General features: G+C 43.9%; 1 protein-coding gene across 2 annotated transcripts in view; it reads left to right on the top strand.

Annotated features, from left to right (window-relative positions):
• The first annotated feature begins 5,584 nt into the window (after window positions 1-5,584).
• The window catches only part of ARHGAP29 (Rho GTPase activating protein 29), a 68,855-nt gene continuing 60,880 nt past the window's right edge, over window positions 5,585-13,559 (top strand). Inside the window, exons 1-2 of one of the 2 annotated variants that reach the window (XM_066623648.1) lie at window positions 5,585-5,750; window positions 10,136-10,483. In XM_066623648.1, the coding sequence (XP_066479745.1) occupies window positions 10,222-10,483 (262 nt within the window). In that variant the 5' untranslated portion in view covers window positions 5,585-5,750; window positions 10,136-10,221. Of the gene's footprint in view, window positions 5,751-6,609; window positions 6,764-10,135; window positions 10,484-13,559 lie in introns of those variants that run through there. The other variant, XM_066623649.1, reaches the window with a different exon arrangement.

Genomic DNA, 13,559 nt, shown 5'->3' with positions numbered 1-13,559 from the left:
TGTTTATATAGTACCATCAGTGTGCATAACATTGACCGAGTAATCATAGAAAGATAGGTCCCTGCCCCAATAAGCCTGCAATCTAAAATTGAACAGAGGAGAGGCAATAGCGGAAGGGGAGGAGGAGTAAGGCAAGACAGTAAAGAAGAGAAGATTGTCTCAAATGGTTTATCTATGTGCGCTCTGTGACTTGACTGCACAATCCTATGCATGTCTACTAAGAAGTAAGTCCCTCTGAGTTCAGTGGGACTTCCTCCCAGGTAAGTGTGTATAGAATTACATCCTAAGTTAGACAGAGATTTTGTAGATTGTACTGGTTTGATAGTATGGGGAGCAATCATACTGTAAAGCACTACTGAGGTATTGTATGAAAAATAATACAATATTATTTTTGTAATCAGTGCCTTTCTGATTCTTCTAAGCTTATGACAGGTCTTGGGTAGAGGCAATACGCTTTCAAGCAAGTCTGTTTCAAGCAAGACTAACTATGGACCAATTTTCACTTATCCAGCCTCTACTGAAGCATGCCAACATAGCCATCAATGCTGATGTAACAGCCCCAGGACTACAAACCCTCTTTTTATTGTTAAACAGGCCCATCATTCACTGTTTAGGTAGTCAGTATGTTCCAGCCTTTGACCTTTTACCACAGGCCTCTTCCATTCACCAGCACTATTCCTCTGCATGCCTTTGCCCCTCTGTCATTGACTCCTCCATTTCAGCTTGCAGTAATGTGCTGGTTATTTTGTTGGCATCTCAGCTAAAGTGTACTTCCAGGCGAACTGCCAATTTACTCAATCCACTTCTGCCCTGCCCACAGGTGTACACATTTAATCTCTGTTGCATATATGCAATGTTAGGTAGAAATGGCTTTTAACATACGATTGGATGCTGGCTAACAAGAGGACCCCAGCTGCAAAGAAACTTTTGATCAGAAAAACTGGTGTCTAATTAAAGTCTGTTGTGTAGAGCATATCACTTAACAAATGCCATCAAAATGAAATGAAATGAAGACATGGGAGGATTTTACAGGGAGGCTCAAAATCATTTCAAAAATGGCTGTTCAATTTTTGGAAAGAAGGTGTTTGATTTCACTGCCTGCCTACAAATGTCTAAAGTTTTGCTGAGCAGTGAATCTACCATATCCTATGCGAAAGGACAGAAAGCTTCTTCTCATGTTTCTAGCTATGATCAGCATGAGGAATAGCAAACTGCAAGATTCTTGAGACAAGGCCAGGTTTTTGAAAGAATGCTGCTAACTTCCAAAATCTGAAGCTAAAGATGGCAAGAAATGAGTGCAGGAAGAGGAGGGAGAGTAAAGAAGGCATTCCATTAGGAAACCTTACATGGTTTAAAACTAAGAGTTTACCTATAACAATTATAGATAAATCTAGGGCTTTTTTGCTATAAAAAAAAGGGGGGGGGATGGAGTTCCGGTACCTTTTTGCAGGGGCCCCTCCCCTTCAGAGGCATGGGGGGGGAGCAAAACAGAGCCATTAGCTGGGTGGGTGGGTGCCTGGCCCCTGCCTGACCTGACCGCACAACTGCCCCCTCCTGCCCCCATCTCCAAGCTCTCACCTGAGCCCAGCCCACCTCCCCTCCCCCCACGCACATGCGCTGACGCCAAGGAGGAGGAGGATGGACAGCCAGCCAGCCAGCCAGGGAGACGGGCTGCGGCACCCACCCAGGTACTGGCTTGGCGAAGGAGGAAGGGAAGGAAGCTGGCTGGTGCAGCCCCGTGCCAATCTGCAGCACGAGCCTAGGTGTGTCTACTCAGAAGTAAGTCTCATTGTGCTCAATGGGGCTTGCTCCTGGAAAAGGTTGCATAGCCTTGCAGCCTGAGTAGACAGGCAGAGGAAGGGCTCTGAGGCTGCAGTCCTCTCCACACTTTCCTGGGAGGAAGCCCCACTGCCTCTACTGGGACTGACTTCTGAGGAGACAGGCAGAGGAGGGGCTCTGAGGCTGCAGTCCTCTCCACACTTTCCTGGGAGGAAGCCCCACTGCCTCTATTGGGACTGACTTCTGAGGAGACAGACAGAGGAGGGGCTCTGAGGCTGCAGTCCTCTCCACACCTTCCTAGGAGGAAGCCCCACTGCCTCTAATGGGACTGACTTCTGAGTAGACAGCCATAGGCTTTGGCTCTGAGGCTGCAGTCCTCTCCACACTTTCCTGGGAGGAAGCCCCATTGACTCTAATGGGACTGACTTCTGAGTAGACAGGCACAGGATTGGGCCCTGAGGCTGCCATCCTATCCACAGTAAGCCCCATTCACTAAAGTGAACTTCTGAGTAGAAATGCATAGGATTGGGCTCTTAGGCTGCAATCCTAGGCACTTTCCTGGGAGTAAGCTCCATTGACTAGAATGAGACTTACTTCAGAGTAGACATACCTAGGATTGGGCTCTTAATCCTGGCAGAGATATATATCTGCACCCATTTTCACATGCTAAGGGCAGGTGAAAAGGGATTCTATGTGTGTACAATGTGCTGTCCAGCCTTGCCAGAGATCCTCCTCATCCTTCCCCCACAAGCATGCCCTCTGCCAGCCAGTGTTTGCAGCTCCTCTCCAGCAATGCACAGCAGCTGCTCAGGGCAGCAGAGAACACACAATTGCATGCCAAGCACCTTCCCAAAGACACAGAGTATTCTGATACCTGAATTAAACCATATTTAATCGCTTGTTTGCAAACGTAGCTGTTTCTAGGTGCACCTAAGGACCCCTCTCGTGTAAGAATTCCTTTTTTGTTCTCACTCCCCCAGTTGCTTAGAGTAATTTTACTACATGGAACTCATGTAAGCCATTTTCCGAAATCCATTCACTGCTTCCTCTCCTCGAAGTAGTGCCGCACTACATACTACACGCTACAAGTGCACCTGTACAGTATTTTTCCCCTTGTGTAGAAAAAGTAGCTAGGAAAAGGGAATGTGGAGATTGACAGCCCAATCCTATGCATGTCTACTCAGAAGTAAGTTCATCTTTAGGGGGGAAGCACATAAAAAGTATTTTATTTCTCCAGTAAAAAAGGGTTTATAAATAAATAAATAAATAAATAAAAGATTGACAAGTTGTGAGTTCCTGCACCTTTTTTTTTGTTTTACACAAAAAAGCACTGGATAAATCTTTAGGAAAGTTGGCCAACTAGGTACCCAAAACCAATAGTATGTGTCCTGTGGTGCTCCTACCAACTTAAGCCAAGTATGGTTAGCCCACAGTAGCTATATCACCACATTTGGCTCCATGCAAAGATCTCTAATACATGGAGGGAAGCAGGGTTTAGCCAGCTGCCCCCACCCGGACCTTTGAGTAATGCTCTTGCTTGCCCTGCTCATGACAAGCACACATTAAGGAGAAAGTGAGAACAGGCTTTTGTGCATGTAAAGCTATACACTTGTAAAAATTCCATTCTCACCAAAATGCACAGAGGTCAGAATGGGGCCAGCCAGCACACACTCTCCCTCCCTTTCACAAATTGGTTTTTACATGTAGAGTGAACATGAGTATAGGACTAGTGTTTCTCATAAGGGAAAGGAAAAAAGTGCTTTCAGAAGGCAAGAAACATAGCCCACAATTGAATGCTGTACCACACCATCCTCTTTGCTTTTTTGTATGCAATATATACAGAACACAAAAATCTTTCTATTGGGTACTAGAGCCTGAGGTCATGTGCTCATTCTTATTTCTAGGCAATACCTTCTTTACTAGAGAGCTTATGGCTTGACCAACCAACCTCAGTTTGTAAGGCGAACTCCCACATGTACACCACCACATGCTAAACCAATTTGTCAGAGTACCATTCCTTGACGCATTCCTCCGACGCATCCTCCGACGCCTCCGACGCATCCTCGGCATCACCTGGCAGGACAAAGTTCCAAACAACACAGTCCTGGAACGTGCTGGAATCCCTAGCATGTATTCACTGCTGAAACAGAGACGCCTGCGTTGGCTTGGTCATGTCGTGAGAATGGATGATGGCCGGATCCCAAAGGATCTCCTCTATGGAGAACTCGTGCAAGGAAAGCGCCCTACAGGCAGACCACAGCTGCGATACAAGGACATCTGCAAGAGGGATCTGAAGGCCTTAGGGATGGACCTCAACAAGTGGGAAACCCTGGCCTCTGAGCGGCCCGCTTGGAGGCAGGCTGTGCAGCATGGCCTTTCCCAGTTTGAAGAGACACTTTGCCAACAGTCTGAGGCTAAGAGGCAAAGAAGGAAGGCCCATAGCCAGGGAGACAGACCAGGGACAGACTGCACTTGCTCCCGGTGTGGAAGGGATTGTCACTCCCGGATTGGCCTTTTCAGCCACACTAGACGCTGTGCCAGAACCACCATTCAGAGCGCGATACCATAGTCTTTCGAGACTGAAGGTTGCCAATACATTCCTTGAACACCACCCCATGCAAATACATATGCTGCGCCACTGTAAAGATGTGTAAAATATATCAATATAGTAAAATAGCAAATTTTGAGGGGAGGGTACAGACTGTAGTGGAAAAGCATACAGATTCTCACCAGGAAACCATACCATAACATTTCATTGATGAAAATAAGCATAGGCCTGCATCATTTTCAGTCTCGCACCAAGAATCAGCCAGGTCAGGCACTCTCCATCAGAGGGAGTAGCTCAATCCCTTGACCACAGTACTGGCGGCAGTGCCTAAGTTGCATCAAGGGCTGGGCAGGACAGGGGGTGCCACAGGAGCCCCAGTGCAGAGTGTTGGCTCAGAGCCCGAAGCAGTTGCTCTGCCTGCACTTCACATCCCTGAAGACTCTTTTTGCACCCTGTTCATTGACCTTTCTGGCCGTGATTTCAAAGCAAACCAAGGTGTGTCGCTTTGCTAGAAAATCGTGACTGACCCATGTTCAGATACCAGCAGTTTAACTTTGCTTGCCTTGGCAAATATGCACTGACTAGCTAGCATTCACACATGCGTGTTGACACAGACAAATTCAAAGTGCTTGCTCCCCACGTTGAATGAGCAACCCAGAGAGCCCACTCTGTGCGTGTCTACTCAGAAGTAAGTCTCATTATAGTCAATGGAGCTTACTCCCAGGAAAGCGTAGAGAGGATTGCAAGAAGATAAAAATTGAGAACTCTAGTAGCTTAGGGCTGCATTCCCATCCACACTTTCCTGGGAGTAAGCCCCATTGACTATAATGGGCTTACTTCTGAGTAGACATAGGATAGGCTTGTGCCTTAAAACAGCTGTCTCCAAAATAAAAATGGGACCAGAGAGACCATGCAAGGGCCCGGTACCAGGAAAGGGAGGCCTATTCCAGTGGGGAATGGTGCATTCCAATGGGGAGGCGGTCTAGTCTCAGGCACGAGACGTTTGCATTCACACACAGGCGAGAGTGGGGAGTAAGCCCAACTTAGACCTTCTCCGCATCCGTGAGGCGCTTTGCCCTCTAAAGGAGACGACATTCCATGTCGCAGCCCCGCCTCCTCCACCGACCGCCTCATTAGCATGACCACGCCCCTAGAACGCAGGGCCGCCCAATAGGAGGCGTCGGTATGAAAAGGGTGGGGTTGAGCAGCTGGCGGCGTGGGGCCGAGGAGTGGTTGGGCGCGCAAGAGAGAGGCTGAGAGTGGGAGGGTTCAATGGGCCGAGGGGATGTGGCGGCTGCAGCGCCTCGCGCCGGAGGAATCACTGCAGCCCGCGACAGCGCCCTCGCGCCGGCTGTAGAGCTGCTGCTGCTGCGTTGTGGCGGTTGCTGCTGCTCTCCGTCCTCGCGCTCAGTCAGTCATTCGGGTAAGGACGGTTGAAGGCTGCAGAGAGGGTCGCGCGGGGAGCGGAGTCGGGGAAGAAGGGCCGCCCCAGCCCCAGCCATGCTTCCCTCAGCTCCCACATGGGGTTGTTGTTGCCTCATGATCAAGGTTGAGTGCCTGGGTCGGGAAGGGAAGGAGAGACTGCCTGCTCCCACACTCGCCGCCCCCCGCCCTGACTGACTGGGTCTCCTCCCTGAGGGTCGGAGGCTCCCTGCCGACGACCGCCCTCCTCCTGGTCCTCGTCGTGTGGGGTTAGCTTGTCCTGACCCCCCCCCTTGTGTGCCTATCAGTGTTTTCTCAGATCATGGGGGGGAGGAAAGGGGGAGACTCTCAGGCTCCAACCCCATCCACGCTTTTCTGGGAGTAAGCCCCATTGACTGTAGTGGGACTTACTTCTGAGTAGACATGCCTAGGATTGGGCTCTTAGGGTACACGCCTATCCACACTTTGCTGGGAGTAAGCCCCATTGACTGTAATGGGACTTGTTTTTGGGTAGATATGCATAGGATTGGACTGTCCTGCATAGGATTGGATAGGCTGCAATCCTATCCACGCTTTCCTGGGAGGAAGCCCCATTGAATATAATGCTTACTTCTGAGTAGACCTGCATAGAGTGGGTTCCAAGCCCCCTTTCTCCCCCCGGTTTATTACTCTGTTTGCTCAGTTGCTGCTACCTGCTTGTTTTTCTGCCTTCCTTTCTCGCCCACCCTTCCCCCCTCTTTATATATGTGTGTGTAGCCCGAGCGTCTCCTTTCGATTGTATTTAAATCCTGGGTCTGAACAGCAGCAGGAGGAGGAGGCGGCGGCGGACGTGCGATTTGGCAGCTGGCTGCGTGCATGGGCCGATGAAGGGGGCTCTTGACTGCCTGTTGCAGATTGGAGAGGGGGGAAGAGAGCCTTGCTAGGAATGCCAGATATTTTTTCCAAAGGGGGTGGGAGTGCTCAGGAGCTGCACCTCCCTTGTGCAAATCGGGGCCCACGCAGGAGGGTACTTGGGTGTGTATCATGTGTTTGTGTTTTTTTCTGCTCTCTTGGGTTCCTTTTTTTAATGAAATTAACTTGGTTGACAATTGAGTATCGGTCTGTCTATGTTCAGCTGGACATAAGTCCTGGTGAAGGGGGGTTGCTAAGAAAACTTACTGAGGACCAATATTAGTGAGGCTATTTCTCATGAAAAACTTGGGAGGCATTTCTCTGTAAAGAAAAAAGAGTGTTGTCTGGGTAGAGGTTTTGCTCGTGTTCAGGGTGACCAGATGTCATGACCACAAGAGAGACCCAGGCACCCCAAAATGTAGGAGATCCAAGAAAAATACAGGACATGACAAAATAAAATACTTGTACATTGATTTCACGTGGTTAATCTGAGCACTATATTATTATTAAATTTAAAACTATTACATATAACTTATTCATTACAAGAAGGTTATGCACTGCCTGCCGAGGCTCACTCACAGGGAAAAGGAGGACATTTAAGTTATTTTCTAGGACACGAGGCTTAAAAAAGAGGACATGTCCTGGAAAAAGAGGATGGCTGGTCACCCTGCTCCTGTTTGATAGCAAGAATGATCAGGACTGCATATCTTGTGGCTTGAAATGTAGATGGAAGTTTTGTGTTGATAAAAGCACCTACCTCAAATCTGACATAACAGCTGCTGTTAATGCTCACAGTGCTTTCAGCTGGATGGTTGTGGAGAAACCTACATCTGTAGTGTAGGCTATGAATCTAAAGGAAAATGCAAAATAAACATTGTATGTCAAAGAAGTGATTTGTTAGATTTTTTCTCTCTTTTGGTGTAAGTTTCAGTTAATATGCATGTGAGGAAGTATTTTCAATACATCTGAATACAATCTGTCAGGGCTTCAGGATACAAAACCACAAGAGTAGTCTGTGTTTAGCAAGTTCTGCTTGTCTTGCTGGTAGTCATGTTTTAAAACAATGTTAAGTAAAATTGCAGAACAGCTTTATGATGATGGAAACTCACATGGGAATTGCAGAAGGTTGCATAAAATGTTTTGCATAACAGTTTAACCCTCACCTTTTTTAAAAGGGTTAATTTCCTATCCCAGGCACACTCTTCTTGCAAAAACTTTAGAGGTTCTTTTAGGACATTGTCATTGACTGCCTGGTGTGTGTTATCCCCAAAGGAATATGAATTACCATTAACAGTTTCCTTTTTATAAGCAAAAAAGTGTCTGGGGTATAATATTACTCCAGAAATAATTGGATTTTCCATTGGGTTAACTGTGTAACCAGGGTAAATTTCATTTGTTTACCCTTTTTAACTTTTGTTTCTCCATTCCATCCATACCACTTCTTTATGCTAGAAAGAAAAGTATCTGAGAGGCCTGTTTACTGTCCTTTCAAATTCAAGCCTATGTGACCTCTGTAAAGAGGGGAAATAGCTTTAGTTTTTAGAGCTTTCTGAACCTGAATGTCATTGAATTCTAAGCACACTTGCCATCTGCTATCAGTAGGACTTATTTCTGAGAAGAAATGCATAGTACTGCACTGTGAATGTGTGGTGTGGAGTTCAAATGTACACCACAAGACAGAATCTCATGCACTTGTGTTTGGGTGTTCCTGTTTATGTTGATAGGACACATGGTGTTAGACAGTATGTGCTGTAGAGATCTTAATCTCAGGTCCATGGGTGGGCTTCAGAGGGTCTGTGAACTGGGTGAAGAAAAAATTGTATATGCATTGTGTGTTTTTTCTGGGGAGGACATCTGTAGTTTTTATCAGATTGTCAGAGAGGTATGCTACCTCCAAAAAGCTAAGAACTGCTGGTGTATTGTGACATATACTGACTTCTGTAGCAAAATAAAAAAAATTTTTTTTGAAATTTATTTGTAAACACCTCCAAAATGTTTCTGGGGGCAGCTAGTTAAATGTAATTTTTCTGTGTTCCAATGAGAGTTAAAGAAAACTTTATCTGGGACAACGTCCTTCAACTGGGTTATATTGTTGATATGGCTTGTCTTTTTACTTTGTGAGTACTTCAGCATACAATATGATGCATGCTGCTTGTAAACAAAGATTAAGTAGATACAAAGGTCTTTACATTTAAATGCTGACTGGAAACATTCCATTATCTAGAACACTATTGATGTTTTTAGAGGCATGAGGTCTGCTCTTTAAGTTCAAATGACTTGTTAACCATTCTTTCTCCAAAAATTTAATATTATATACCTGTGTAAAACATACATTTTCATTGTCTTTTTCAACCAAATCATGGTTTCAGAGAGTACCTTATTTGTAGACCAGTGGAAGATGCACATGTTGCAACATGGGAGTCTAGCCTTATTTATTTACCGGTTGGTACTTGCAACTTTGCTCTAGTTTATTTCGGTAAACTATATAGCTGAAATGTCACCATTTTTTTAAAGTCACAATTAAAATGAAGACTACTTAATTATGTTTAAAAATACTTTTAAGAGAAAGTTAGATGAAATAATTCAATCCATGTGTAAAGAAGGTCCTTAAATAGTTTGGTTTAACATCCTAAATGTTTCATTTCCTTAGTGGAATGTCAGTTATGTCCTTGAACCTGCTTCACATAAAAAATATGCTACCTACACTGTCCATCTGCTAAAAATGTAAAGTCTGAATCACATATAGTTTTTGCTTTGCATATTCCACCAAAAAATGAGTCCAGACTGAGTTCTTTGCACTGTTCTCTCTGTTTTCATGATGTCTGTAAGGTAGAAAATAGAGTACAGAAACTGTATGTGCTTCAGGTCAACAGCAGATACACAGTGTGAAGTACTCCATAAATGAAAATTGTTTATGGTGGTTTATATGGTTTGCTTTATAATGTGTATCTGATTAGTTAAGATGTAGTTTTCTTAGATGCACAGTTGCATAATTTAGGCCCAAATTCTAACTTATTTAATTAGCTTATCTAATTTAGCATAGCAGTGCCAATGGGATGTGTGGCTGCATCCTGCAGTTGGGTGGCAGTCACAGAGGCCTCCTCAAAGTAAGGGAATGTTTGTTCCTTTACCTCTGAGCTGCAGTGTCCTAATGTCCGTGCTGGAATGTGGGTTAGGATTGTGCCCTTGGTGAACTTTATTCAAAATGCAATTCACTCTCTTTTGCAATGGACATATGTGTTGCAACTTCAGATTTAAAAAATAGCTTGATGTGACTCAGATTTTCAGGTTAAAGTACCAGGGAGTCTATTTTCAAAAGTACTTTGATGATGATCTTCAAATAACATTTCTACATATGCTATTCAGTTGTATTAAAAACTAGAATGCGACTTTAAATGTTCCTTGAGCAACTTAATACTAAAGCTTGACATTCATGGTTATGTGTGCTTTTGTTTCTTTGTGGCTGATTCCTGTTTCTTCTTTTTTTTTCTTCAGAACTTCTTCATTTTTGACTTGCCAGATGGACCTAAGTAACACTGAATGTTAACTCTCAGAATTTCATAAGCTCTGCAGTGGCTGGGATGTTGCGACAGAACGGTGGCAGCAACAAGCGTGGTTTAGGATTAACCAAACTGTCTACCTCCAATTTCTTCACCATCTCTAATTCAGGAAACTGGGGGATGGGGCGCAGCACCAAGAGCAGTTCTTTGAGCAGCATTAGCTCCAACTCTGACTGCTATGACAGCACGGTTGTGGATCCAGAGTACATCATGCAGTTGGTGAATGACGTCAGAAAATTTGCAGATGTTCTACTTTATTTGAAAGAAGCCATTCTTTCAGAAGGTGTGTCATCTGCTTGTTTGTACCTTCTGTGATTTGAAATGTACACTTCTGGCTAATATCTTACTCGGTAGAATGCAAGCCAAGAAATGGCTTATAAGGAAGAGCAGCAAACTGTGCTGCTTCTTGGGTATAGTTTGCCATGTACAGGAAGTGGTTGTTTTTATTTTGCTAACTACTGCTGTGAAATAATTGTGCAAGTTGTTTCATAATTGGGTACAATGTATGCAGAACTAAAACTAGGTAAAACTCAGTAATGAAGACTTCCTGAGTAAACAGTGCAAGGGCTGTGTTAGAAATGAATTGTGTTAAAACATGTAACATTATTGATTTTGAAGGAAATTGCCCTTCTGTAATTCAGTAGTGTGCTTTCATATAAATAGTTTTTTTCCCTTAGGATTGCGTTTCTGACAGTTTATTTTGGTTGGTTAATTCTTGAAAATTTAACTTGACTAGACTTCATAGGGCATTTAACTAAATAAGACTTTGTCACTTAGTGCCAGCAGGTGGAAATAGCAAATTTGTTTGCTCAGATTTGGAGCTTCCTTTTGGTACATAAAATTTTTTTTCTGCTGATGGGGAAATAAGACTTTTTTTAGTGGTAGGGGATATTTTCTTATCTGAACTAAATTAACAAGAGATTTATCCACTTCTGTTGTGAACAATAAGTAAAGCATCTGTTCTTATTGCAGATTTGCAATGACCAAGTTAATTATGTTTGTGTTTATACAGTAAAATGATGTAAAATTAAGATCTAACTTTAGCACAAGCATTTAGTTTGTAGGTAGCTAGGCAGCAATATGCATTTTACACTAAGCATTACATTGTGGGGACTTCCTGAGATTCAGGAAACCCTGAATCTCTCCTGAATGAAGCATTGGACAGTGCTGCTGTTTCCAGTATGGGAAATTTATGGATTGATCAGGCGGACCCTCAGCTGGTGTCTTATCTGTCCTACTTCTGGTGCATCCCAATGTTTCTGTTCATACAGGGGTTATGCAGCAGTGGTGTAGTTTTTAGCTTTTCCATAAAAAGTTAAAAGTTCAGAAGCATGCTGTGTTGCACAATGAGTGAGGTTGGTTGTTTGACATATGTAACCTTTGAGTGCGAAGAAAAAAATGCTGTATAGCAGTACTCTATTTATATTCCAGTGTGGTTTTATTATAGTCCATAGGTGCTCACTAGAGTTTGTAGTCTGCTGTGGTTGTTTCTAAAAGTGAAAATGAGTGAAAACGCTGGCCAAAAGACACTGGTGCAACTAAACATTGGTGCAAAGTGCAAACTTGCCTTGGCAAAACATTGGTCATTGCAATGGCATTGTTACCATGCTTTTTGTTGGGAGTTTTTTTTGGTGAGAGAGTGAGTGCAAAGCAAAGGAGACCTTTTATATTTTTATCAGATGTATAGAAGAGAGTGTGTGTTGCATATTTCAGTCTGTGCAACTTTTTTCATGGTTCAATTTACCAAAGTTCAGCTTCTCTGCATACCAATAAATTGTTCATTTAGCATGTGTCAGTTGATTTTTCTCTGCAAACTGCTTTGTGAACTTTTTAAGTGAAAAGTGGTGTACAAATGTTAAATTTATGACAGTGATTCTCAAAATTTTAGCACTAGGACCCACTTTTTAGAATGAGAATCTGTCAGGACCCACCAGAAGCGACATCATCAAGCAGGAAAATTAACAATCCTAGGCTGCAATCCTACCCACATTTACCCAGGAGTAATTCCCATTGACTATCATTATTAAAAGCATATACATAGGAGCCTACTAAAAGTACAGATCTGTAACATTTCCCCAAATACAGTCGTATCCCATGGTAGCATCATGTTGGCATCCTTTAGTCTCGGAAGACTATGGTATCGCGCTCTGAATGGTGGCTCTGGAACAGTGTTCTCTCCAGTACGCGAAGCCTGGGTAAAGTAGGTATGGAGGATAGGCTGTTACCCATGCAGCAAATCCCCCCTCTCCACGTCACTGAAATGGTCCAATGGAAAGGCAGAAGCCAATACGGTTGGTTCCAGCGGTGTCGCAGGAGTTGCCAGAACGTGACTGTGTTCAGCCATGAACTGCCTCAGGGACTCCGGCTCCTGATTTTGCCTCGAGGTTGACTCCTGAAGCCTTTTCCTTAACTGGATGTAGCCACAAGACAGTGGAGGTTTGGGATCTGAGTTTTCCTTCTCTCAGATGAGCTGCCTTCCCAGGCTGACGAGCCCCATCTACCCGGTGGCTGTTTAGTTGCCTCTTACAACAAGTACAGCCAAACTGAGGGCCTATTCTTATCCCCAGCCCCCAGGGTAGCATCAATGGTAATAAATGGTAGCATCAAGTCTAATAAAAATAGACTATAAATAGTCTATATTTGGTAGGTAGCATCAAGTCTAATAAAAATAAAATATTGAAATGAATGGGGACCCTCCTGAGATTGGTTCACAACCCACCTAGTGGGTCCCGAACCACAGTTTGAGAAACACTGGGATATGGATTTGGCAACTGGCACTAGGTGATTTTTCCCCCCTCCCCAGGCATTTAGTTCTATGCTTCAGTTTTCAAGTTGGAATGTGGTTGAACTTGAATTGTATGTGTAGTTTAATGTGGAAATTCTTAACACTACTTTTTGAGACAAGAATGTTTATTGTCTAGATTTGCCTCTGGGCTTTAGTAGAATTATTTTTGGGAATACTGTATAATGGTGATTGTCAACCTTTTTCATTTCATGGCACACTGACAAGGCCCTAAAATTGTCAAGGCACACCATCAGGTTATGGGCAATTATTAAGGCACACCCTGCTACCAGTGGGAGACTGGCATCTCCCATTGGCCCTACTAATAAATGACCTTCCCCCGAATTCCTATGGCATACCTGTGGACCACTCATGGCACACCAGTGTGCCAAGGCACAGTGGTTGAAAATGGCTGCTGTATAGGATTTGCAAACCTGTGCTATTTCAGAAATTAATACTTGATATGAATCTCTATTCTACACTTTAATATCAAATAGTTGTAGCTTACTGTTTTACACAGGTTATGTTAATTGAATTTTATATGCTACAGATTTTCTTTTACAAAATACTTTCCTTC

The sequence above is a fragment of the Tiliqua scincoides genome, chromosome 4 (assembly GCF_035046505.1).
Source record: "Tiliqua scincoides isolate rTilSci1 chromosome 4, rTilSci1.hap2, whole genome shotgun sequence".
Taxonomy (NCBI): Eukaryota; Metazoa; Chordata; class Lepidosauria; order Squamata; family Scincidae; genus Tiliqua; species Tiliqua scincoides.
The sequence above is the reverse complement of the archived record's forward strand: the minus strand, read 5'-3'. Positions and strand labels throughout refer to the sequence as shown.